Below are 25,927 nucleotides of genomic sequence, written 5' to 3' on the forward strand. Positions count from 1 at the left end.
CTTCCGTTTGGAAAGCCGCACTCGGCCCCGGCCCCGCGTTCCGGGCAGCGCGCGCCCGCGCCGCCGCGCGCCCCCACCGCATCGGGCACCCGCGGCGCGCTCCCGCCCGGCCCTGGAGCCCCAGCCCTCGGCCCCGGCCCTGCAGCGCGCTGGGCCCGGCCGCACTCACCCTCCTTGGCTTTCTTCCTCCGGGCCAGCGTGCCTCCGAGTTTCCCCAAGAAGGAGTCATCTTTCTTCCGGGACGGGGGCGACTTGGGAGTGGGGGACTTGGGGACAGAGGGCGACTTCTGCGGGGACGTGGCCATGGCGGCGGAGCGGGCAGCCGCGCGCGGGCCGGCCGGGACGCGGAGCTGGCGCTGGGCGGGTGCGGCGGGACTGAGGCTGCGGCTTTCCAAACGGAAGCGGAATTATTCCAAGCATTTGAGGCAGCTCACGCTCGCCTTTCCCTTCCCTCTCTCCCTCCCTCGCGCCGCCCTCCGCCCTGGAAGGAGCTGCGCGCTCGGGGCCCTGGCCGTTGGGGCCTGCGCCCGCGCCCCTGCGCTGCCCCGAGCAGGGAGAGTGCCCCAGATCTGCCCCTTGCAGGACGTGCGGCCTTGTCTGTGTGTGTGAGACCCTCCTGCCTGGGAGCGCTCCAGCCTGGAGGCCACATTTTCCCCGGGCTCTGCACCCAACATAGATCCTGGGACAGATCCGGGGTTCAGTGACTGCTGACGCCAGGCGACCTGCTACTCTGTCTCCCAGTGTCTTCGCCCGGGCTGGTGGGTGAGGAGCTCGCTCTTCCCCTGCATTTCTACCTGTGCAGTTATTAGGCCATGTCTTGTGTCCCAAAAGAGCGTGAGTCCACTCCGGGAAGAGAGTGAACCAAAATGTGTTTAGGCATATCCATGTTACTACACTTCTCTATGGCAGTCAAACTCTTCACCCCCATCCCAGGGTGAGGAGTTTGAAGTTCGCGAGAGCAGGGCTGAGACATCTTCTTACAAAACACCCGTTTCTAGAAGCTCAATGGCTTGTACAAAGGAGGATCACACAAATGTTGGTGGAAACATGAACGGGAAGGTACATCCATGGGCTCCTGTGAAACAGCCCTGCGCCCCAAACTTATCCTGGCTAAATGAAAGCAACAGAATGGCAACCAAACTCATTTGGGATAACAGGGGAGTGGCACCAACCCCAAGATTCAAGGACTCTTGCTAGAAATGATTAAAAGGCACGTTTTATTGTGCTTGCCCCCCTGAAGTTTGGGGCTCTCTGGGCTGTCTCTCCCCCCTCACACAGCGCCTTGGCAACTGTTTCCTCCAAGTAGCTACAGCTGGTTGACCCTGGGTGACCACCAGACCCAAAGAGAGCGAATGTTTGGAGAACAGCCAATCAGATGATCTCAATCAAGAATCAGAACTAAGCTAGAGACTCATGTCAGAAGTCGAGCAACTAGTGATGATCATGAAGACTCCATTACTGGAGTGTTCTTTTTAGTTACATGCAGGGGGATGAGCAGAGAAACAAACCAAGGGAGCAAGGAAGTGGGTTCAAGAAGCCAGGTGGTCTGACTACGAAAAACCCTGGGTTAGTAGCTGCCTGGACCTTGAATCTCTTCCCAGTGCCCACTGCAGTTCCCCAGAGGGCCAACCCGTGCTTCCTTCCTAGGACATATTCCTAAAGCTTTAAATAACACATCCGCCTTCACTCCAGCTAATCAGCAAACTGACAAGCAATAATCCCTGAGAACAAAAATTTAACACACAAGACCGCCAATAGAGTCTCAGCAGAGTATGTGTTCATTTTATCTTTGTGGAAGAGTCACAATTCTACCTTTTTTTTTTTGGAAAATTATACTTACTTTTTTTTTTTTGAAAATTATACTTTAGCTGATGCCTCTTACCTAACAGAAAGCAGAGAGGTCATGCTGACTAAAATTTTCACCCAGGAGCATGGAAAGATTGCAACACTGTCCCAGCGCCAACCACCATCTCGATAAATCTTAAAGGAGATATGGAGAAGCCAAAATAGATTTTGTTTTACATCACTCACAATTCTTGTTCAGGATATGAGTACATAAAAATATCTCCAACATCTGATCTCTAGCCCTGTGAACTCCTGTCAGGGTATCAGGAGACACACAGCTCAATAGTTATGTGATCACAGCCAACTCTACTCACTTATCTGGGTCTCCATTTCTTCATCCACAAAATAAAGTGGGGGAACAGAAAAGTGGTTATCTAAACTGATTGTGCATCACAATTCCTTAGGGAGTTGGTAATAAACATTCACAGGCCCCCATCTCTAGAAGTTCTGATTCAGTACACCTGAGGCAAAACCAAGGCATAGGTATTTTTTTTTTTTAAGATTTTATTTTTTTATTTATTTATTTGAGAGAGAGAGAGAGAAACAGCATGAGAGGGGATAGGGTCAGAGGGAGAAGCAGGCTCCCCGCTGAGCTGGGAGCCCGATGTGGGACTCGATCCCAGGACTCCGGAATCATGATCTGAGCCGAAGGCAGTCGCTTAACCAACCGAGCCACCCAGGCGCCCCCCAAGGCATAGGTATTTTTTAACAGGGATTATATCAGGTGATTTGATGGGGCTGATCTACGCACTGATATTTGGGCACCTGGAGCCACTTCCAGCTCCCACATCCTGCGGTTCTTTTTTCTTCATCAGTTGCTGGTATTGTCGGCAAAGCTTAGGTCCTAAATATGGCATGATCAAAATTATACGTGGAGATCTCTTGAATTATGCTCATGCATGCTTCTGCATTTACAACCCTCTTTGGTAGTGTTTATGCATGCTAAAGTTTGAAAGCACCTGAGCAAGACTAAAAAAGAGGAACAAAGTCTTGGTTGTTGAAAGCTGGCTCTCAGAAAACACCAGCAAAATAAGCTGTGGAGAAGACAAAGCTTGAGTTTATTGTACACCATGGTAAGAAGAGCCCTGCCTTGGCAGAGTCTGCATAGAATCTTGGACTGGGAGAGGGCAAAGTGGGGGATATTTATAAGGTTTTTGAATCTGGTTTAAGGCAGATCTTTCAATGAGGGAGTGCTTATTTAATTTTGGCTAAGGATCATATAGTTTAGGATTGTTAGGTAAAAAAGGCAAATCTTTTAAAGAATCTTGGAGAGTAAATAATCTTTTTGATGCTATTGAAAAGTTTAAAGGTTTTACGTTCATTTCAGTAAGGTTTTGGGAGAAGGTCTTGAAAAGCACAATAAAGTTGTTTGGTTTTAAGATTTTATTTATTTATTTGAGAGAAAGTGTGCAAGCAAGCATGAGCACGGGTGGTGTGGGGTGGAGTGGGGGGGGGGGCAGAGGAAAAAGCAGGCTCCCTGCTGAGCAAGGAGCCCGAAATGGGGCTCGATCCCAGGACCCTGAGATCATGACCTGAGCCAAAGGCAGACACTTAACTGACTGAGCCACCCAGGCACCCACAGTGAAGTTATTTGTAACTCTTATCTTTCCGTGAAAGATATTTTTGGAATAGTGATGTTGTTAAAGACAGTGAAATGGTGAAGTCCCATTAATGTAAACAGAAACTGTATGGATGTGAATGGTTTCCAGGGTCTACGTATTTTACAGATGTCTTGTTTACAAACCTTCCTGCTTCTAAGATAATTATCAGTCTCTCTTGAAAGAGAGATTCCCACTAGGGAATGAGTGGTGAATTATAAATCAGTGCCCCTCAAAGTGTAGTCTGAAAACCAGTATTGATCTGCAAACTGTTATTGGTCCTCTATGATATAAATACAGAAATTGAGAGTGTCTAGAAACTTTTATAGGAATTTAGCAGTGCAATTTTATATTTGTTTGATATAATAATAAAAATTGGAAGCTTATATTTGGAATATCTTTTCATTTTATTTTTTTGATAATTCTTTTTTTACTGTATTTTCCAAAAATATTTGTCTGAGATGGATTGGTCCTTCACCATAGATCATTTGGAAAGTGCTGTTCCAAATTGCCCCAGTGTGCTTACAGAGTTCAGACACTCTCTTTTGATATTATGTGTTTCTAGTCCTTATGGATATGATTTGGTTCTGCTCAGAAGATTAAATGAGTTGATGCACGGGAAAGCATCTTACACAGGGTCTGGCACTGAAATAGACTGAATCTAAGTCCTGCTTAATCAAGGACACACACCTCATGCTGTTCTTTGATAAGATGCATAGAAGACCCTGCACCAGCTCCCTCACTGTAAATTGGGGTCTATAATTATGGCCCCACTGAGGAGCCGCCCTTCTCATGCTTGGTCATTGGTCTCATCTAACCCAAGGTTTAATGGTAAGGACAGCTCATAAATGAAATGTGTGTTGCTGTGAGACTCTATTGAATCTCTAGGTCAGTCTCTCCTTGAAATCTAGAGCTAGACATACCACCCTGGGAGAGAGCAAACCCAGGTTCTAGTCCTGGCTCAGTGCCTAGGTGACTGGATGAATGACTGGCCCTTCTGTACTTCCATTTCTGTCATCAGGAAAGTGAGGGCAGTACCTATTAAAGCTGAACATCACGCACACCTGATGATCCACGATTTCAATCTAGGTTATACCCAAGAAGAATGAGTACATTTGTGCACTCTGATACATCTTCTAGAAAGTTCATGGCAGCACCATTCAAATGTCTATTAAGAGTTGACTCCTACGGGCGCCTGGGTGGCTCAGTTGGTTAAGCGACTGTCTTCGGCTCAGGTCATGATCCTGGAGACCTGGGATCGAGTCCCGCATCAGGCTCCCTGCTCGGCAGGGAGTCTGCTTCTCCCTCTGACCCTCCCCCTTCTCATGCTCTCTCTCTCTTAAATAAATAAAATCTTAAAAAAAAAAAATGATTAAAGGGCGCCTGGGTAGCTCAGATGGTTAAGCGTCTGCCTTCGGCTCAGGTCATGATCCCAGGGTCCTGGGATCGAGTCCCACATCAGGCTCCCTGCTCCTTGGGAGCCTGCTTCTCCCTCTGCCTCTCTCTCTCTCTCTCTCTCTCTCTCTGTCTCTCATGAATAAATAAATAAAATCTTTAAAAAAAAAAAGAGTTGACTCCATAAATAAGTTGTGACAGTCACACAATGGGATATTATACAGCAAGGAGAGTGAACAATTTGTAACCACAAGGAGCAACAGAAAGGTAGCTCACAATATTGAAAAGAAATCCGATGCAAAAAGAGCATATACTCTGTCATTCTATTCATATAAAGTTCAAAAACAGGCAAAACTGATCTCTGACATTAGAAGTCAGGATAATGATGAACCTTGGGAGGGGTAGTGCCTAGAATGGGACAGGGTGGGTGGGAAGGCATGAGGGGAGGCTATGGACTGGTCATGTTCTTTTTCTTGATCTGGGTCCTGGTGATATGGGCGTATTCACTTTGGAAATTCATGGAACGTGCACTTAAATAATTTCAACAGTTTTCTATACATATATGCTTCTTCAATATACAATGATGCCATGACATTACCAGTCCATAGTGTGCCCTTTAGGGTCCCTTTTATCTCCATGGTCTCCTTCTGCAACTCCCTCAGTGGCCCACATCACTGTTCTCAAACTAGGTCACTTCTGTCCCCAGACCTTCCCTTAGGAGATCATTTTTCTAGCGGAACATGTGCTGCTCTCAGCCACCCGGCATCGTTCCCATCCTGGTCCTTCGATCTTCCCTTAGCAATTCCCACAGGGCGGGGGTGTTGTAATTTACAAGGCAGGCGCAGGTAGTGGTGAAGGTTTGGGGCTTGAATCGCCATTCTGCAGTCAAATATCTGTGCAATCTTGTGCAAGTGATTTAACATCTCTGTGTCTCAGGTTTCTCATCATAATGCAAACAAATGAGCACTTGCCTCCTAAGGTTATTGGGAGGATCAAAAGAGTGTAAATAAACTACTTAGCTCAGTGCCTAGCAGATAACAAGTCTTAGCGCAATACAGTGTTGATTATTACATTTCATTGGAGACTATAAATGATATCAGTACCTCCATTTTACAGGTGAGTAACTTGAAACTCAGATAGTTTAAATAACTTGCTTCAGATCACATAGCTGATAACTGAGAGATTAATACTATAGTACTTAGAATCCATTCTCCCAAAATATCTGTAGAACCCACAATTTTTCAGCTAGGCTGTGGTTGCTCAGAATAAAGACTATATTTTCCAGCTAGGTGCAGTCACATGACTAAACTTTGACCTATGGGATGTGACCAAAGTGTTATGTGACAGCTTCCAGGAATCCTAACACATAGATGGAAAAGGGGTATTCAGTTTCTCATGTCGTCAGACTATGTAACACAGGCCAAGCCTCCCACTGAGAACAACTGGAAAAGCTGGACACTGAGTGTAAAGAAAAGCTTCTTGAGAGCATTTGAAAGCTTACGGGACACAAGCTCGGAGAAGGGTCCCCAGAGAGGTGAGCCCATCACCTGGGTCTTTTTCCTCCCCAGTTTCAGAAGAAGCAGCTGAGAAGCTGGGAGGTTGAGCAGGACAATTGCCAAGCTCACAAGGATAAGTAGGCAAATGTTCAGGGGCCACGAAACCAGGGACCCCCCCCCCCCCGGGAACCTCCCCGCCCCCACCTTGCTTTAGTTTGGGACTCTAGAAGACTGCCCTTTGGTAGACAAAGAGAAAATAAAGGCATTTACATTAAAAAGCACAACTGAAAAAATTGTTAATAGCAGACCCAAACAGAAGTAAAGTATATGACATAAAGAAAATCATTCCAGATGGAAGCTTCGTGACACAGGGAGGAAGAAAGCACAAATAAAAGGGTAAATTCAAAAGGATATTAACTAAATAAAATAATCATAATGTCTTGGTTTAAAAAATATAGAAATCAAATTAAAATACACAAAAGCGAAATCATTTCAATTGGGAAGTGAGTAAACAGAGTTAGAGTTGCAAGGTCCAGGCACTGTCTGGGAAGAAGTAAAGGTAACAGTTTATATTGGACTTTGATAAATTAAGCAATCGTGTTGTAGCCTCTAGAGTAACCATTAAAGAATAGTAAAAGAGTAACTATAGTAAGATAATGGAGAGAAAATTGGAGTCTGTGTGCTCCATTCAGATTTCATAAATTGTATTTGTGATCTACATCTGTCATATTTAAGCAACTTGTTTTTGCATTCTGTTTTCTTTTTCTTTTGCTGTGTTACTTTTGTTGTTGTTGTATAGATTAAAAGCCCAGGAGATAGAGGTAAAACAAGAATCTCAAATTAAGCTACAGTCAAACTGGAAGAGGTTTTCACGGGGGAAGTTTTATATTTCCCATACGTGAATACCATCTGTTATGGGTTGAGTTGTGTCCCCTAAAAATATATTGAAATCCTAACCCCAGAACCTCAAAATGTGACCTTATTTGGCAATAGAGTCATTGCAGATGTACTTAGTTATGTCAAAATAGGATGTCAGGCAAACTGGACGAGGTTGGGCTCCCAACCCAGTAAAACCCCTGTCCTTGAGAGAGGAAAGTTGGAGCACAAACATGCACAGAAGAAGGATGATGTAAAGATACACAGGAGACAGACAGCTACTGGAATTATGCTTCCATAAGCCAAGGGATGCTTGGGGAGGCTTAGGAGGAAGCACTGCAGGGAACACACCTTCATGTTGGACTTCTAGCATTGAGAACTGTAAGAGAAGACATTTCTGTTAAGCCATCCAGCTTGCAGTCCTTCGCTATGGCTGCCTACAAAAATAATATACCGTCTAAGGGACAAAATAGGAAGCCCCTGAGGATCATGAAGAGGGTTCTACAAAGGGTTTGGATCTTAATTAATAATCAGAGGTTGTTTGACCACATCAAAGCAGTGGGGGCTGGGTGGGGCGGGGGGCGGGCGTGCTGGTGGTGAAGAGAAGGCAGCCAGAGCCTCCTGGGGACTTCTTTGATCACTGAAAGCAAAGTGTGCTCTCCGGATGAAAAGAATGGGTGAGAGAGAAAATGGCTCTGGAGTGGGACTCTTAAGTGAGTGTTCCTCTTGGGAACACTGGGGTATTAGCAGTGGCCTCTGAAGGCCAGGCTGCCAGCGAGCATGTCCTTCAAGAGGGCTGCTTGCACGGGCTAAGGCAGCCAGATGACAGCATGGGGCGGCGGAGTGGGGAAAGGCATCAGGGCAGGGAAAGTTGAAAGACCTCGGCCTTGGTTTGTCCATGGGGGTCTGGGGGTGGGGTGTTGTTGAGGATCACACAGGACGATGCCATTCAAATGGCCTCTGATCCAGCCATGGTGGAATGTGTCCCAAGATCTTGGAGACAGGCGACCCGCTTACCTATCCTTGAAGAGTCCCGTAATGAACTATAGACAGTAGAGGGGGATTCCTCACCTGAGCATGGTAGCTGAGGGCCCGCTACACGCACAGATGGAGCTCTAAGTTCAGTGTCTCCTACTCGAGTGGTCTAACAGGACTGGAGAACACTCTAGAAGAAGAGCAGCAGGGGCAGAGCTTCTAAGGAGAGAAAGGAGCGGTCAGACACTTCAGACCCAGCAAGGCAAGAATACCTGGGGTCCCAGTGATTCTGTTTGTGTCTGGTCCGTGTCACAGACCACGATATTATTCCCACTGTCTCCCCTACCCTTTCCCAGGCAGGTGTGACTGTAGGAGCAAGGTCATGGTGGTCACGGTTGTAATCCACCTTCCTCCCACACCTGCCTCCAGACTCCTGTGGCCTGGAAGAACAAGTCTCCACTCCCATCTTTGCTAGGGAAGCTATTAAGGCTATTTATACTTTAGGTATTTCCTTGTAGGGAGGAAGGTGAGAAATATTACATCTAACCATGAGCTGGAAGCCAGTCACCATGGCCAGATGGTGTTTTCAGGGTGTGCCTGAGAAACCGTTGGCCAAGGAGGTCAGCAGAGGCCAGCTCAGAGACACAGAGTCCCAAAAGGGAGGTGACAATGCACTGGGAAGCGGGGTCCCTGGCCTAGCTTACAGCTTCTACCTCCTCTCCTGAGAACTGCCCCCATTCTTCCCTATTCTACTGAGATTTGAGATGTTGTTTTCTGTTTCTACTGTTGGGATTAGAACAGTTCAAGATTCACCATGGCATTCCAATGACAAAGTCCTATTCTGGCCATTCCCATGTTAAAACTGGAGCCTAGATACAGCAGACGGACTCTAGCAAGGAACCTGGGAGGGAGGGATGGAGGAAGAGAGGAAGGTTCAGCTCCATTTCACAAATGAAGACATCAAGGCATAATCGAGGCTTCCAGTGAGCAAAGGCAGAACTGGAACTGGAGCCCTGAAATAGTGACTCTTAGCTCGGGTTACTGTGTTTGGAATGATCATCCTTGTTGGGTTTTTCTTGAGCTATTGATTTGTTTTCAAATCACAGACTTACAGTGTTGGGACTACTACACACAAACACACATGCATTTCTCCCAAATTGTTATGGCAACATTTTCAATTATTCTGGGGATGAGAAAGGAAATAAATTCAGATGTATTCCGACCTGCTGCTCCAAATAATAAGGTTATTTGGTTCCGTTTCACCCAGGACCATGAGTACTGTTTTCGGGTGACTCCTGTCCTGCCCCTCTCTGCCTCTGCCTGATCTAAGGGCCTGCAAAAACCAGCTGGTCCCCAAGACGCTCCCTCTGTCCTCACCTTTTCCCGTCCCTTCAGCCCTGTGTTCTTGCTTCCCTACCCTTGGGACCTGGGATTTGATGATGTCATGCCATGCTTCTCTATTTGAGGTCCATGGCAATGTGTCAGGGACACTTGGTCACCCGGGATAAACAAGATGCATCTTCCTAGAGTATCATGTTTATTGAAAGATGTTTGTGAGGGGTGGTGGAGGTTAGGTAACTTACCTGTTCTAGAAGATTGTTCTCATGTTAGAGTATAGCTAGATGCAGGCTGGACGGAAACACAAAGCACTTCAAAGGGGCAGCTTTGGCTTCCATGCCCAGATTTCCCCTGAGCAGAGCTGGGCACTGACGTGCTGGGGGAAGGGGACTATGGGAACTGATCTAGGGAAGAGAAGGAGCAGGAAAACAAAGTGCAGGTCCAGGTGGGGACACAGGGTAAGGTTGTACAGCCCGGTGGTCAAGGGCCCAGGTTCTGGAGGCCGACGTCTGGGTCTAGCCCCAGTTCTACTGCTTCGTACCTGGACTACCAGGTAAGCTGAGCCTCTGTGTCTCAGTCTTATCTCCAGAATGAGCTATCTGAAGGATTTTGCTTTAGGATTAAATGCAATAATGCACTTACAGAGGTTATTACAGCACCTGGCAGGTGAGATGAGCTGAATTCACAGTATCCAGTACCATGATCAGGGTCTGAGGGCTCCTCAGGGGAGCCCAAAGCATTGGTTTTGCTTTTCATTTTTCTAGAAACAAGCTGGGAGAGGGAGTGAGCATGACACTACCACGCATGCCCGGAAAGCTGAGGGATGGTGAGTTGCAGCAAACGGGCCAGCTAAAGGCTTGGAGTCTGCGGCTCTGAGAGCCAGAGGAGGGCAGATGAGCCCCAGCACGAGCACAAGAACACTGGCAAAGTGCCATCAAAAGTGGCTGGCCTTAGCTGCTGCTTTCCCTGCTGCTGAAATGTTAGCGCTTGCAAAACAGGGGCTCTTATCTGCAGTTATGTTTACTTTTTGTTAATATTCAATGGAAAAAAATGGATCATGGCAAATATTCCATCAGCAGACAAAGCCTTCCAACAATGGGGAAACTCGGTGTGAAATGCTGGGGACTGGCCACTGGGTTAGTCTGATGTGGCAATTCTGGTGTATCGTGCGTGGGGCCACATTTCATGTAAATTTGCATGCACTGGGATTAAGAGTGGAAACAAACAAACTCGGTCTTGAAAGTGCTCACTGAAGAAAGAGGCCAGTTCGGTGCAGGTGGGAGCATTCCTGCTGAGTGAATGTAATACAAAATCAGGCCAGGGCAGGTAAGAAGGTAAGAGGACCGGTGAAGTGGAACCAGGATGGGCTCCATCTCTCCCCCTCCCCAGCTCTGAGGGTCACTTTCTTTGTGGGAAAAATTAGACCCGAGGCTTGACTTCACTCCTCTTCCCAATCCAGTCCGATTTGCTGGTCAGGTAAGTCCTTCCAGGTGCCCCGGTGGGAATAAAGCATCCAGCTGTTAATTCACAGACTCCCACTCGAAATCAAAGCTTTCCCCCGTTCCTTTCACTGCAAAGAAAGAAATGGAATGGACGCTGCCCTCCTAAGTGCCAGACCAAGCCCACATGAAAACGTTTTGATTCCTTTAACAGAAAACCATTTAATTTTGGTTCATTTCAGTATTTATAGCAGTGCACATGTAACGCATTTCAGTCCACATGAATAGTTCCCAATGGTTGGAGCAAATTAATCTCTTACAAGCTACTCAGCAGTGAGGTTAGAAGATAAACAGTAGGTGAGATAGTACACGCCTCCCTGTACGTGAACCTTCCTATTTCAGTAAACTACATTCGAGCTCACCACATCCAATGACTGCCACTCTCTCTGTTCATGTGGCAGCCCCAGCTGCCCCCTGCCACCTCTGCCCTGCTGGGGTAGTTCTCTGATCAGCCACCTGGGTGGGACTCACTGCCATTTTCAGTTTGGAAGGAAAAGCCCGTAAATCTGCTTCCTGGGAAGACAGACATTGCTGAATTGTCATGTGCCTCCAGAATGCCGAAAACATCAATTTCATTGCAGCTCATCAAAGTTAGAAACACCTGCCACTTCCTTTCTCAGTTGCAATTAACATGCTGCATCTCAGCATTGATTGCTTCCAAGCAGCCTAGCACTGCCAAAGTCAAGGTTTAAATGAAACAGTACAACTTGATACTATTTTTCACAGTTTTAGAAACGAACATATTTTTATTGCCAAAGAAGCACTGCAATTGTTGGGGGTAAAAGTCTTTATGCTTGAGATAAATGTGAGTAGAATAGGCTGATGCTTATAATAAAAATAGTTCTTTATCTTTGTATTTATTTGGGAGTAGTACTTGTTTATCTTTGCATTTATTTTTGGGTGGAGCGGAGGACTAATATTCTTCCCTCTATGCCAGCCCCTAGTTGGGGCTGCACGACCCCGTAGGCAATCAGAGAATATTTGTTAAACAGATCAACAAATGAATGGTTTGGAAGAGCAAGCTTAAGAACTGTCCTCTCAGTCCATCTTAAGTAAAATCCTTAACTTGCAACTATCATGAGCCCTTTAGTTTAACTTAGAAGCTGTGTGAGCCTGCGTCTAAAATATGATCTGAGACTGGGGCTTTATGTTTCACCCAGAGTCTTACGTTGTCCAGCTTCGATCATGAGTGTTCTTTTATGGGACAGAAGTTGTTTTCATCATAATCCTATTCATATTGCATTAAAAAAACCTATCTTTAAAATGTACAGTGTTTCACAATTTGAGGGTCTTAGAACATTCTTTATTTGTGAATAAGGAATGGAACTATTCAAAATAATTCAACAGCAACATTATTTGTGTCCTTTTGGAAGTGTTCATTGGAATGGTTTTATGTACTGTTAAGCTGAAAGCCGGTGTAAGTAGAAGGCTGGTACATATGAGGTTTATGTTTCAACTTGGCCAGATAAGACTCAGCCTTAAACCACAGAACATAGTCTTTGGGAGAGAAAGTGAACAAATTGCTTCTCTCATCTATTAACAGAATACTAGGGCCAAGAAACACCTTCTTTCTTGGCCCTCTTGGGAGAATCTTTCTTTTAGATGAAAATAGAACAAATTAAAATAAGGGGCAATTAATTCTTTTGTATAATAACAACCCAGACACTATACATGTGAGCATCCTCTGTTAAAGGTACGCAAGCACCAAAGAGCACACTTTCATGTAACTGACAGAAAAGACTGGGTTCAGATATTTCTAAACATTCTAGAATAAAAACTGAAGTTCTATATCTTTTTTATTTAAATGGATTTTTTTCTTTAAATAAAATTCCTGAGTATCTGTAGTCTTACCTTTAAATACCTAATGACTGAAAATATTATTTTAACTACCTCCATAAATCTTTAATACTATACAACTCACTGCCCCAAACATCTGGGTTATTTGTATGTTAAATAGCTTATATACCAATATCTTAGTGTCAGTAGTATAATGCAGGAACACCAGAATTAAGAGGAAATCATATTAGCAATTTCCACCAAATATATAAATAAATAAGAATAAATAGCCATAAATGGCACAGTTTTGATAGATAGATGCCTGCACATATTCCCTTATAGAAGAATTCACGCACTAGAAGGTCTGATTCTTTTTTAAAAGAAAGGAAAAAGGAAGATGAAGGAAGCAAAGTAGAAAGGAAAAGAGAACTGCAACCTTTGGACTTTGGTATGCCGTGGAAAGGTTGCATTTAACCCCACCCCAAATGTTGGCAGGCTTGGGAAATCCAGTTACATTTCTAATTTCTGGCTTGTTGGCTGGCCAGATTGGCGTGTGCGGACAGCATCTCAGACAGAAGTGGTTCATGGTCAACTTATATGGAGGAGAGTCAGGTCTCTGGTCAGAGCCAACTGTTGCAAAGCACCTTCTGTTCAGTGACACATTTACACACTTGCAGAAATGAGAGAGGCCAAACATACAACAAAGAGTTCCTCAGTCTGTCTCTTGTCAGCGACAGCCTGAATCTTCAAAGAATCCCATTGAGGGAAAAACAATCAAATACTTTCTGACAACAGATCACTATGTAAAACAGATCAGTTTTCTTTGGTTCCCATATGACCCATCAGAAGGGCCCAGGAGGGGCGCCTGGGTGGCTCAGTTGGTTGAGCGACTGCCTTCAGCTCAGGTCATGATCCCAGGGTCCTGGGATCGAGTCCCGCATCGGGCTCCCTGCTCTGCGGGGAGCCTGCTTCTCCCTCTCCCACTCCCCCTGCTTGTGTTCCCGCTCTCGCTGTGTCTCTCTCTGTCAAATAAATAAATAAAATCTTTAAAAAAAAAAAAAAAAAAAAAGAAGGGCCCAGGAATCCCTTGTCAGTGCACAAAACTCCATCTCCTGGCTTTCTTTTCACACTGAAAATGTCATTTAAAAAAATCCATGACCCAGTTTGGGATTTGGTCCCGGCAGTGTAAACGGGATCACGGCACTCAGCTCCCCGGTCAAGTCAGAAGTGGTTTTGTCCTTGTCCCGTGGAGTTCCTGGGGAATCCCTGGAGAGAGTGTAGGAGATGCTTCTCTTTGGACCTGAGAAGATTGCCTTCGGGAAGCGTTCTCACCTTGGATCACTAATGGGTGTGTTTTCAGTAACTGTACCAGCTTCACTGGTACTTTATCAACAAATGAGCTTCCCTTTTTGCCATCACCAACAGTTATATAAAAAAGCACTGGAAAACTATTCATTTTCTAGAAATGCTTTTTTTTCCAGGGACAAAGTTTTCTTTCCTTTTTTTTTTTTTTTAAATAAAATTAAGGCTCAAATGTTGTATTAAACTCTCATTGCTTATGTATATTATATTAAGGCTTATAAATACAACTGGTAAATTAAATTCACCCTGGATTGAATTAACACCTGCTATATGAGTTATTTGCTTTATGTAATCAGTAATCTCAAGGTTTCTCCTTTTTCTCTGGAAACACAATTTAAATATTAACCTAATCTTTAAACTGCGGCTGCTTCTTTCTGACATTTGGAAACCGGTCATCCATGCAAAAAAAGGCAAATATGGATATATTTAATGAAAAGGCAGCTTCTTAAAAATCTGAAGATGTGTAACTCAATGAATTGGGAAGATAAATGATAAAGGCAGCAGGAAAGTCGATCTCTGTGTCACTTTCTTGGGAAAACAATGCTGGTCATCTGCCAAGGTCACCTCCAATGTGAGACCTGCCAAAGGGACTGCCGATCTCATAACAGTCTTTGTATTTTCTTCATTATAATCTCTGGAAGGGTCTCGGGCAGCTGTACTCCATATGGAAGAATTTTAGTGTTTAAGAAAAGATGGCAATAGAGTATCCCTTAAGTTCCAGGTACGGCAGATCCTGCCAAAGGAACTGTGAGTGTGGGGGGCGTGCCTGGCCCCATCTGTCCTCAGCCGGCACCCTGGCGGGGGCGGGGAGCACCTTGGGCCTGCTCATGTCCTGCTCAACTGACGGCCCCTGGAGAATATGAAGCTTTCAAAGTGCTGGTCTTCAGCCTTTTTTTTTATGCGCTGTTCCTCCAAGGAGTCCACGAGTCTGTCCCTTTGTTCAATCACTTGCATCATCTCGCTGAATATTTCTCGCTCCTCATTCAGATCATTCTCATCTTTCTGGCTCTCTAAAAAACAAAAAAGGAAAAGCATGGAACCTCAGGTAACATTTGGCCCAGGGAGAGGGTTCTTGGCGTGGGCATTCTTGATTGTTTTGGACTTGTTCTGCCTTTTAATTTCCACGGAGAAAACAAGGAAATGAATTTAACACCAGGGAACTGTTCTTGAAGCCACAGATTAGCAAAGAAGGTGCTTTGTGCTGCAGTCAGCTCAGTTTTCATCTTGAGAATATATATAAAGCAACAGGGGGAAATCCCTTTGGGAGGAAAAGAATATCAGCCAAGCCCGACCAAGTCCTCCGGCCTACCCTCCCCCGCAAAAAAGAAACCAACAAAACAACAAAAAGGCTGTTTTCCCTAAACATGTCTGAACTACAACAAAGAAATCTATGTGCAAAGTTTCTAAGTAAACCATCCACATTGGTGGCTACGATTTCAATGACGAGAATCCTATTTCATCTGTAGTGAATGACAAATTTCAGTCCTTTGAGTAGAGACCAGGCAAGAGCAAAATAAGGCTCTGGTTGGCCAATGGGACTGTGTCTCCACACTGTAACTATTTTTTCCCTTTTGCCTTCAGAGTACAAGAGCTTCTTCCTAACTGGCCTGACGCATCCGATTGCCTAGGGGACGTAAGATTGCTATAAAAGGAAAGGAAAGAGTAAGAAACAGGTAGTAATGACTTTCTGACAGTCAAAATAGATGTTAAGGCAGATGGAAGTCTTGTCAACCAGATTACTGCCTTGGGAGAGGACTTTATAATAAATACCTTCGCCCCTTCCTTTAACAAACTGGGGTGTAGGCAGTGAGCCCGATCCTGGAGCAGACAAGGGCCACTGTTTCTCACGCCAGGCTTAGTCCTGAGGACAGGGTCAGGAAGAAGGTACACATGACAAAAGGAAGGGGGAAAAGCACTGTTCCCTTTGCACCTCATGTTTTATGGGAGAGAGAAGAGAGAAGCAGAGGTTGAGAGCTCTATGCTCCAGCCTCTCTACTCTGGGCCAGGAAATGTCATACCGTTTGGTGGGAACACTGGGGGCCAAAGGATTCTTACCCTGCCCCTTGTTTGGAATTCTGGGAAGAAGCCAGCTGGAAGGGCACCTTATGTGTAAACATGGGGCAGTACGTTGTGGTTGGGCAGAGAATGGTCTGAGTCTGGCTCCCCAGATTTCGATCTGCAGTGTATGGCCCAGGTGGGGCCCAGAAGTGCCCACCAGCCCCAGAGTCGCCAAAGGTAGCTGGTCATAGGGCTCCCCCATGTTGAGGAGTGATGTGGTCCCACAGTGGAGACCGTCTGGCCAAGCTGAATGGAGGATGTGCTGAGGTGAGGCTGAGTAAGCCAGGGAATGCCACCAGGCTCCAGGCATGCTAAGGAGGGGCCAGGCTGTGGAGGATGCGAGTTACACACCTTGGCTGCAAATGCCAGCAGACAGAATGGCGGCCCAATGACCGGACACAGCTGTGTGGGGGCTCAGTGAGTCAAAGCAACCAGCACAGATACCTAACGTCTCAAAGTCACACAAACCTGCCTCTCCTGCCCGGTTACCTGGCCTTCGGGAGAAGGGCAGAAGGTAAAGGTGGCCATCTCCAAGACGGAACATTTTCATCCCAAAGAGACTGAGCACTTCCTACAGGGACTGTTTAAATTATTGCGTCAGACTGAGCTTACTAGAGAGGGATAAATAAAGTTCTTTTCTTTCTTGCTAACTAGTGGGATAAAGCTTTTGTGGAAGATGAGCTCAGGCATAGTCAAAATGAAGAAGGCTTTTTTTTTTTTTTTTTTTTTGTATACCTGAGAGGTGTGAAGAAATGTATGATCCTCACTCCTCAGTAAAAATTAAAAAAAAAAAAAGAAAAGAAAATTCAAAGGTGGCTAATGGGGTCTGTTGGTGGTATTTATTTTACCATCCTGAAATGGAGCAAATTTAAATTTTTATTAGGTGTGTAAATCAGATATTATGCTGTATGGTTTGTTAATCTAGGTCTAGTCCAGTGTTGGTCCTTATTTGATAATCAACACAGAAAAAAAATTCCTTTCTCAATGTTGGCTTCTCATCAACGGACTCATCTGAGCCCTTCTGACAAATATAAATGATGTATACCAATTTTATCTGTTCTATATAGTGCAGCCCTATAAGGATTTTGCTAGAAATAGAATTTTGTTGCTATAAAGAAGGTCTACAAATCACTACTATGTGGGAAAGAGCAGGAGACCCTGAGTCTGTGGTGGTCTGTTCCTGAATCTCAGCCCCCTCACTACTTACCTTGAGCGTGCCAACCGTGCTGAGACTCGGTTTTCTAAACTGTAAAATGGGGATAAAATGCCTAAGTAAAAACAACCACGATGATTACTAATATTTACTAATATCCAGTATTTACTAGGTGCTTCCCCTGTACCAGGCAACCCCATAGGGAGGTGCCATGTTTGGTCCATGAGGTATAAAGAAATTGCTGAACTTGTTGAACTTGTCCTTTTAGACCTAGGTCTAAGTGCAGGAAAGCCATGCACAGATCTGTTCCCACAAATGCACAGACACAAAACATTGAGTACGCCCAGCATGCTGGAGCCAATGAACACATAAATCAGGACAGCGCGTCAACTGAATTCATTTCATTCTCCCTCCTTCATGGTGGGGATCATTTTCTCACGCGCGTTGCCCTGGCCTGGCGCATGTGGGGAAGGCTGTGGCCAGTATGGCGTCTAGTGCCCGCCTTCCTCGGCGCCCCTGTCCTGGGAGGCGTCTCAATCATCCCAATGTGTACCACAGTCACCTGTCTGCGTGTTGGCTTCCCCAGTGGGACCCCAGAGCCGGGGTGCTCTTCATACGCCAGGCCCACACGAGACTCTCCGCAAGTCTTTCTAAACTGAATAGATGGGGAAGTGAATGAACGGTTTCGTTCTATTAGCTGGTGGGATGGAGTCCAGTGCTGCCTGCAGCCCAGGTGAACGAAGCCAGAGCGCCTTGCCATGCTGACGGGGGGCTTGCACCTCTCCAGCCTCCCCGCTCACCTTCAGGCTGCTCGCCCAAGCCGGGAAGAGCTCCCCGCTTTGGGATTTGTGGCATGCTCTGGGCAAGTGCCTTTCCGGGGAAAAATGTCCTTCATGGGGGCCCAAACTCCTATCACTGTACTCACCGTCCTTGAGCATTTTCTGTCTTAACTTCTGTTCCAGTCTGCTTTGATGATCTTCCAATTCTAATTCTTGGGCCCTGGGGGTAAGAAAATGTTCACACCTTGTAAATACCGAAGATCTGCCTAGAAGCACTGCCTAGTAAGCTCACGGACTATAGCTGCTGTAGTCTTTTTGCTTTTTTTTTCTTATTAAAACTGGGGTCTTGGAATCTCTCTAAATGGAAAGGTCCGGGGCTGAAGGAGCCGAGAAGGGCTTGCTGGGATACGCTCAAGTCCAGAGACGCTGGAGCAGCTGAAGGTTGGAATGTGATCCCCGGGGGCGTTTGGAAGGCCACTCAGGCCATCCTCGAGACGGATCATTAAGAAATGGCTAGTATAATCCAGGGGAGAGGAATGACAATCTAAAACTCTTTTCTCTCTTAGGGGCAACGTGACTTCAAGTATCATCTCTAACAACTCCCAAATCTCTGAATATGGTAAACAACAAAACAAGGGGGAGGAGACGGGAGTGAGCCATTTTATCCAGGTAGAGCAAAAAACATCCAGACAGCTACCCATTTGGTGGTAGGAGATGTGGAAAGAAGAGTGAGTGATGCTTTGGAGTCATTAAGCTGGGGTCTCTGTTTCCACCAATAGAAACAGCAGAGTCAAGAAGTGAAGTTAGTTCTCGGTGAAGGTCAGTTTGGCACTTCTTGACCTTTCAATGCCTGGAGATATCCCATGTGCGTGCAAGGGGATAGGCTAGGCTTTGTGCAATGTGGAGGTTCCCAACTCTGGAGCACTCAGGAGAAATGAGGACCACACACAGATTGTCGCAGGGCTCAGAGATGGTAGGGTGGAACCAGGTGATCCCTAAAAGGAAGACTGTAGAGAAAGGAAAGTTTGAAGACAGGAGCTTGGAAATGCCTCCATTGAGAAGCCAAACAAAAGAGATATAACCAGCGAGGAAGCCATCAAAGCTCTGAAAAGCTATCAAAATAAGCAAGGCAGCATCACAGAAACCCCGAGGAGAGAGTTTTGAGAGAGAAGAGAGGGGCTGAAGTGAGAGAGGCTCACTGCTACAGAGACACCAAAGGGGGGAAGGGCTGAGAATAGGGCCCCGCGTTTGAGAACGCGGGGCCTTCCCTTCCAGCTCTGCCACAGCGCGGGGGTCATTTTGCGCAGGGGTCATTTTGCTGCGCTCTGCCGTCGCTGCCTTATTTCTACTACTTCTCCTACTACTTGGGCCAAGATCCCTGCCATGTTCAATATCCTGCCTTTTGTTACTGACCCTGAACTTCTCTTGGCCCACTCTGGTCACCCATGGAAGTGTACCCCTCAAGGCTTCCTGTAGGAGAGGACTTTCTGGGCGGAGTGCAGAGAGCTGACTGTTGAGGCACAGTCCACTCAGTGTGGTGCTCAGGCCACGCTGTCCCCGGGCAGCTCCCAGCCAATGACAGAGCACAGCGGGCAGTCCTGGAGCTGGACTCCCCTGATGGCATCTCTGCTCCGGTGCTCCCTCTGGCTTGGCAGAGATGGTCTCAGGGTTGCACTGCAGTTCGGAGTCTCCTCTGCCCAATTCTCTTTCCTCCCCCTCTCCTTTCACAGGTGTCATGACCACAGAGGGCCTGAGCCTTCCCTCTTACTCCCTCTCCCATTCCCCTTTATCCCACCATGTCTCTTACACGTATTTCTCTTTTTTTTTTTTTCAAAGATTTATTTACTTTAGAGAGAGAGAGCGCGGGGAGGGGAGAGGCAGAGGGAGAGAGAGAATCCGAGTGTAGAACCCGATGCAACGCGGGGCTTGATCCCGGGACCCTGAGATCACGACCTGAGCCGAAATCAAGAGCCGGCCGCTTAGCCGACTGAGCCACCCAGGCGCCCCGTCTCTTGTACTTCTAATCCTGTCTTGGCGTCTACGTTCCCAAAGTACTCAAGTCGCTTGTCTAAGATGTTTGTCTAAACTAAAACCAATCCTTTAACAGAGCTCCCACCTGCTTTTGTCTAGCTCCCAGGCCTGAGTTCTTCCCTCCGGCCTCTCTTGGAGAAGGTTCCCTCTGGCCGCATGCTAACTAGGGAAGCCAGGCACCGAGCAGGAGCAGTGGGAGCCGCCGTCCTCCTGATTCTCCCAGGGAGAACCTACGCAGACTGCACCTTCACAAGCCTCCACGGAGCTCTCACCATGTTTTCTTCTTGCTGGTGTGCTGTGTGTTTGCATGTCTGTCTCCCTGAAACCACGAGATCCTAGAAGATAGGGACTGTGGCCCCACTCACTATTCTCTCCCCAGTACCCAGCACAGTTCCTGGCACCAAGAATGTGTTGGATAGGTTTTTGTTGAATGAACGTTGTGATTCAGATCTGGTCCATAGGCAGGTGGTATGACTGTGTAAAAAGGGCTTTGCAGGGGCGTCTGGGTGGCTCAGTCGTTAAGTGTCTGCCTTCGGCTCAGGTCATGATCCCGGGGTCCTGGGATGGGTGGCTCAGTCCTTAAGCGTCTGCCTTCGGCTCAGGTCATGATCCCGGGGTCCTGGGATCGAGCCCCGCTTCGGACTCCCTGCTCAGCGGGAAGCCTGCTTCCCCCTCTCCCACTCTCCCTGCTTGTGTTCCCTCTCTCGCTGTGTCTCTCTCTGTGTCAAATAAATAAATAAAATCTTTAAAAAAAAAAAAAAGGGCTTTGCAGTCGGGGGGCAAGAACAAGTGTTGCTCTGAGTCTCAGCACGTGTATCAACTTAAAAAACAGTGATCAAAAAAAATAATTACTAAGGAAGATGCCTTCTTCCTCATTCCTGGACTTTCTTTCCATGTCCATGAACCTCAATGAGTGTAATTCCTGGCCTCCTCCCCCAGTCCCCACTCTTACTCACTCTCACCTAGGAAGAGGCAAATTTGGGAAGAAACTAGGTGAACTCAGCTCACACCCTTTTTCTCTTGGGATCAGCCAGCCTGGAGCAGACGTGTGTTCTTGATGACTTTGAGCCTTGCCATAGGTCTAGGGCAAGACTTCTCAATCTTGACACTATTGGTGTTTTAGGCTGGATAATTCTTTGTTGGGGGGGCGAGGAGAGGGGGCATCCTGTGCATTGTACAATGTTAAGTAGCACTATTGGTCTCTCCTCACTAGACACTAGCAGCATCTCCTAAGTTTGACAACCAAAAATGTCTCCAGATATTGTTGAATAGCCCCTGGGGGGGGGGGGTGAAACTGCCCCCAGTTGAGATCTGCTGGTCTAGAGTAAAAGCCTTGCCCCTAAGAAACAAGTAGGTCCATTAACTTTTGTGATGACATAGGTGAATATGTGTCATTCTGGGGTCAGGTTAGTGTAGTGGGTTGAATGGTTACCCCCAAAGATATGTCCGCATCTGGCCGAGGGACTTCAACTCTATAATAAGATCCACCTCTACTTTCTGATCTCCTTCCAGGCTGCAACCTCTCATTCAGAGAGCACAGCCAGAGAGGTCTCAGTCCCTCAGTATGTTAAATATGCAAAGAAGTGGCCAGGCAGATCTCCCCAAGCCCTTCCCAGGGTTCGTACTCAGAGGCCAGACACATGCTTTCCCATTGCAGGTGTGTGACTGCAGATGCCCTCCCCCCCACCAGTCTGGGTGACAAGGACAGATTGAAAATACCTTATCCAAATGCTCTCCAGCTCCAGACCCATCACCTGACATCTTTTTTAGCCATAGGACTCCACAGAGAGAACAGACAACTGAAGATTCTCTGCACTAATGTCAACATGATATGCAAGACACCAAATATCAATTTGCCTCAATCACAATTCTGTATGCACGAGGAGAAAAATTCCTGGGACTTCAACCCAGGAGGGCGAGCCACCCCACTCCCACCCCCTTTGCTTTTAGGACTCACTGTTATCTGTGTTGCCTTACTTACATGATCAGTAGCTCCGACTCATATCGCATTAATTTATTCTTCTCTAGAGCCAGCTTAAACCATTCCTGCAAAAGCTGTGCTTCATCTTGTGTGCCTGAATCTGCTTAAGAAATCAACAGCAAATGCGTTAGATTGGCATTTCTCTCCCCATGATCAACCTGCTTAGGAGCTGCGCTGGTGGGCCATGTTTGTAGCGGAAAAAGGCTCAGCAGGCAGCAGCCCCCTGATGGCCTGTTGATGCCTCAGGTTTCGGGCCTGACAAATCAAACCCCCCTGTGCATGCCCTGGGGGAGAGGTCCTCTTGGACACTGAGGGCAGGAATCCTTCAGCTCCAAGGGTCATATAATCTTGATAATGTCCTGCCACAAATGAAACTTCTCTTGCCTACTAGTAGATTCTCTATAAAACTTCTGTATGTTTATGTATCACATTCTCCACCAAAGAAAAGCCTAGTAACTCTGCTGGTTACTATCTCCTCCTCCCTTTCTTCTCCCAAATCAAATGATTACTGAGTGCCCAGGTGGGGTGTGGCTCCCTTCATGGGGCAGAGACACCCACGCCACATTTAATCATAGAGGGGTGGTGATGGGCATCATCATTTTTTGCACAAAGAAAAGCCAAATGATGAAAAAAAATGTTATTAGCTTTGAGTCTCACTCGGAGAGTTATAGTCATACCTTCTTATAACTTAGATTTATGACCTTCACTGAGCGTAAGAATAACCATGAGAAAACCGACACTGCTTTTAGATACGCAATGTTAGATGCTAAAGGTTTAGATAATACAATGTTAAAATCTGGGCATATTTCAAAAGTAGCAACATGGAGGTGGCTTTTTAGTATTTCACCCTGAAATGAAGACACAGGCTGTATTGTAAAGCTCATGGCCATTCTAGACGTATTTATTATACTGGAGTGTCCCATAGGCAGAGGGGAAAAGAGTGCAGATGGAAGTTATACATGACCTTGAGCCTTTGCTTCTTCATTGGTTAAACTGAGCAATAAGACACACAATATAATAGTAATAAGCTACTGTTTATTATGCAGTGATCACATGCCAGTCAGTGGGCTCCGTGCATTACATGGGACATCACATTTAATCCTCATGACAGACTCACCAGTAGGTTTGCTTATTGTCACCACTTGATAGCTGAAGACAACAGAAGTTTAGAAGATTAATTTTCCCAAGCTCACAGTTAGTAAGTGGCAGAGCCAGGGCTTGAACTCAAGTGAGCTTTATCCTAAGCCTGGGCTTTTTGCTGCTTGTACTGCACTCCCCCTCCTCCTCACTCCTTCCTTCCTTCTTATAGGCATGTAAGGTAAGTCACATCCCTAGCATATTGCCTTGTACCTAGTAAGTCATCCATAAAAATGAGTTCCCTTTTCTCCCTGTCTTTTTTAAAAAAGATTTTATTTATTTGAGAGAGAGAGCACGAGTGGGGGGAGAGGCAGAGGGAGAGAGAAAGAGAAATGCAGACTCTCCACTGAGCAGGGAGCCTGAAGCGGGGCTCCATCCTAGGACCCTGGGATCATGACCTGAGCCAAAGGCAGATGCCCAACCGACTGAGCCACCCAGGCGCCCCCTTCCCTGTCTTCTTGACCACCTTTTTATTGATATGGACACTTGAGTCTAGAGAGATTTATATGAAGTGCCCCAAATTATATAATTAATGGGTAAACTGGTGCTATAATGCAGGTCTTGACTTCTGATGAATTCATTCATTTGTCCATTCCATCCATCCATCCATCCATCCATCCATCCATCCATCCATCCACAAATTCATTCATTCATCTAATAACACCTATTTATTGAATAGGTATTGAATACTGCTTTAGGTACTGGGGATACAGTGACAGATAATGCTACATATCATGAGAAATTTGGACATAGTAAGGCATAATGCCTGCCATCTCTCTCTCTCTCTTTTTTTAAGGCTCTTTTGAATCAGATGGATTTAAAGAGCTAGAATAAAATAGACCATTAGGAAACTCCTGCAACAACAAAGCACCAAAAAGTACTCTGGGAAAATGCAGAAGGGAGAGTTTTCCTGGTCAGGATGTGAGGCTGGCTTCCTGAGAAAGGTGGTATTTGACCTGAGATGCTGAAGAATGGATAACACTTGGGGAGGAAGTAACGAGGATGGGAGAAGACATTTCCAAGAAGGAATAATGTCAGCAAAGACATGGGGATGGGACAGAAGGCAGTAGAGACAGAGATCAGGCAGGGTTAAGGGGGATGGAGGGGTGCAGGGTGAGGTCTGGGCGTGTCTGAGGATCTCATCATAGAGGCCCCTGAACGTCATGCTAAGGCTATTGTACTTTATTGTACTTTATGTACTTTATTGTACTTAACTCAAGTAGGATAATTTAAGTCAAGTTTTACACAGAAAGGATTAAAAGGGAGAGAGGGAGGGAGAGAAATAAGCAAGATGTTATTCTTCCTTAGGTTTCTTGGATGAATGAATGAATGAATGAATTTACATACATGTTGAGTACCAAAATCTTCTAAGTAATGTTCATGGTGCTGAGGGGCAGGGATGAATAAGCATTGGTTTCGACTCTTAGGGAAACTGGGAGCTTGCAGTTCAGTGGGGAAACCCAACACTGCACAGCCAAATAGAATACAATGTGTCCCCTTGCTATGACAACACTGAAAGAATAAAGTATATAGACCAGAGATCATATAGAACATAAAAGTTACTTTAAACTCAGACTTGGGATCCAACTTGCACTCTTCCACACCCCATCACATGGGCTTGAACACTTAGCGTAGCCTCCCTGAGGCTCAGCCTTCTCATCTGTTACGGAAATGCAGCGGGATTCACTATGCACACAAAGACCTTAACCCAGCCCCGGCACGTGGTTTAAACTCAATAAATGGTAACGGTCATTTTCCAGGATGCAACTGAAAGGGAGTCTGAATCAAACAGACTATCAACAGCTCAGAGTGAAGAGACCCTCCTGCACCTTAGCCCAGCACCCTAGGGCTGCAAAGGTCTCTTAGCTGCCATGTGTCTTCACTGGGCTCTTACTACCTTGCACACAAAGGTGGTCTTTCCACACTGGCGGTGGTGAAGTCTGATGACTCTGTGTTCTATTTGTACAACTGATTTTTTCCTTCACCTGAGTCAAGATTTTCTATGTATCTTGTTAAATATCATCTTGTTTATTCTGTTCCATCATAGGGAAATCTTTTGAATATTTTATCTAGCTGACACAGACCTCGCTTTGGGATTTCTGCAGAATTGATAAATGGGCATCCTGGACCTTTATGCAATATTGAAAAACAAAATGTCAGATGGGACTGGACCAAGAACAGAGCCATCTGGCCCATCATCAGGGACCCTTCTCAGGCTTTGGGTGAGGCTGTTCTACAGACTCTAAGTGCACCCGATCATCCAGCACACATGTCTATGTTTTGTCCATGAGGCTGTTACAGGAAACTTTGGTAAAATAATTTCCTGAAATCAAGCTTCACAATGTCTGCCATGTCCATTGGCACTGAAAACCTCACAATTCCACCCAGAAAAGGAAATGACATTTGTTTTCACAGCTTCTCAGTAAACACCAGTGGTTCCTAGTAATCTCTAAATTTCTTTCTAAATATTCACAATTTCTTTAATAATCCTTTCTAGAATTTTGACAAGGTTCAGAATTCATATTTCTTTCCCATGTGATGTGAAACATAGAAAATATACTGGCCTTTAGTCTTGGGTTCTGGAATTCTCCATGGGTTTCCAAAGACAGAGGTTACATCTACCAGTTA

General features: G+C 45.9%; 2 protein-coding genes across 2 annotated transcripts in view; both read right to left on the minus strand.

Moving 5' to 3' along the window:
• The window catches only part of PARVA (parvin alpha), a 173,935-nt gene extending 173,554 nt beyond the window's left edge, over positions 1-381 (minus strand). The window contains exon 1 of the mRNA XM_044919800.1: positions 170-381. Within this exon, the coding sequence (XP_044775735.1) occupies positions 170-305 (136 nt within the window). The 5' untranslated portion in view covers positions 306-381. The remainder of the gene's footprint in view (positions 1-169) is intronic.
• Positions 382-14,806: 14,425 nt separating this feature from the next.
• Positions 14,807-25,927, minus strand: part of MICAL2 (microtubule associated monooxygenase, calponin and LIM domain containing 2) — a 208,877-nt gene continuing 197,756 nt past the window's right edge. Inside the window, exons 35-37 of the mRNA XM_044919865.1 lie at positions 22,163-22,262; positions 18,297-18,370; positions 14,807-15,170 (exon numbers count right to left, since the gene is read on the minus strand). Coding sequence (XP_044775800.1) covers positions 14,986-15,170; positions 18,297-18,370; positions 22,163-22,262 — 359 coding nt within the window. The 3' untranslated portion in view covers positions 14,807-14,985. The remainder of the gene's footprint in view (positions 15,171-18,296; positions 18,371-22,162; positions 22,263-25,927) is intronic.

Source organism: Neomonachus schauinslandi, chromosome 11 (genome assembly GCF_002201575.2).
Source record: "Neomonachus schauinslandi chromosome 11, ASM220157v2, whole genome shotgun sequence".
Taxonomy (NCBI): domain Eukaryota; kingdom Metazoa; phylum Chordata; class Mammalia; order Carnivora; family Phocidae; genus Neomonachus; species Neomonachus schauinslandi.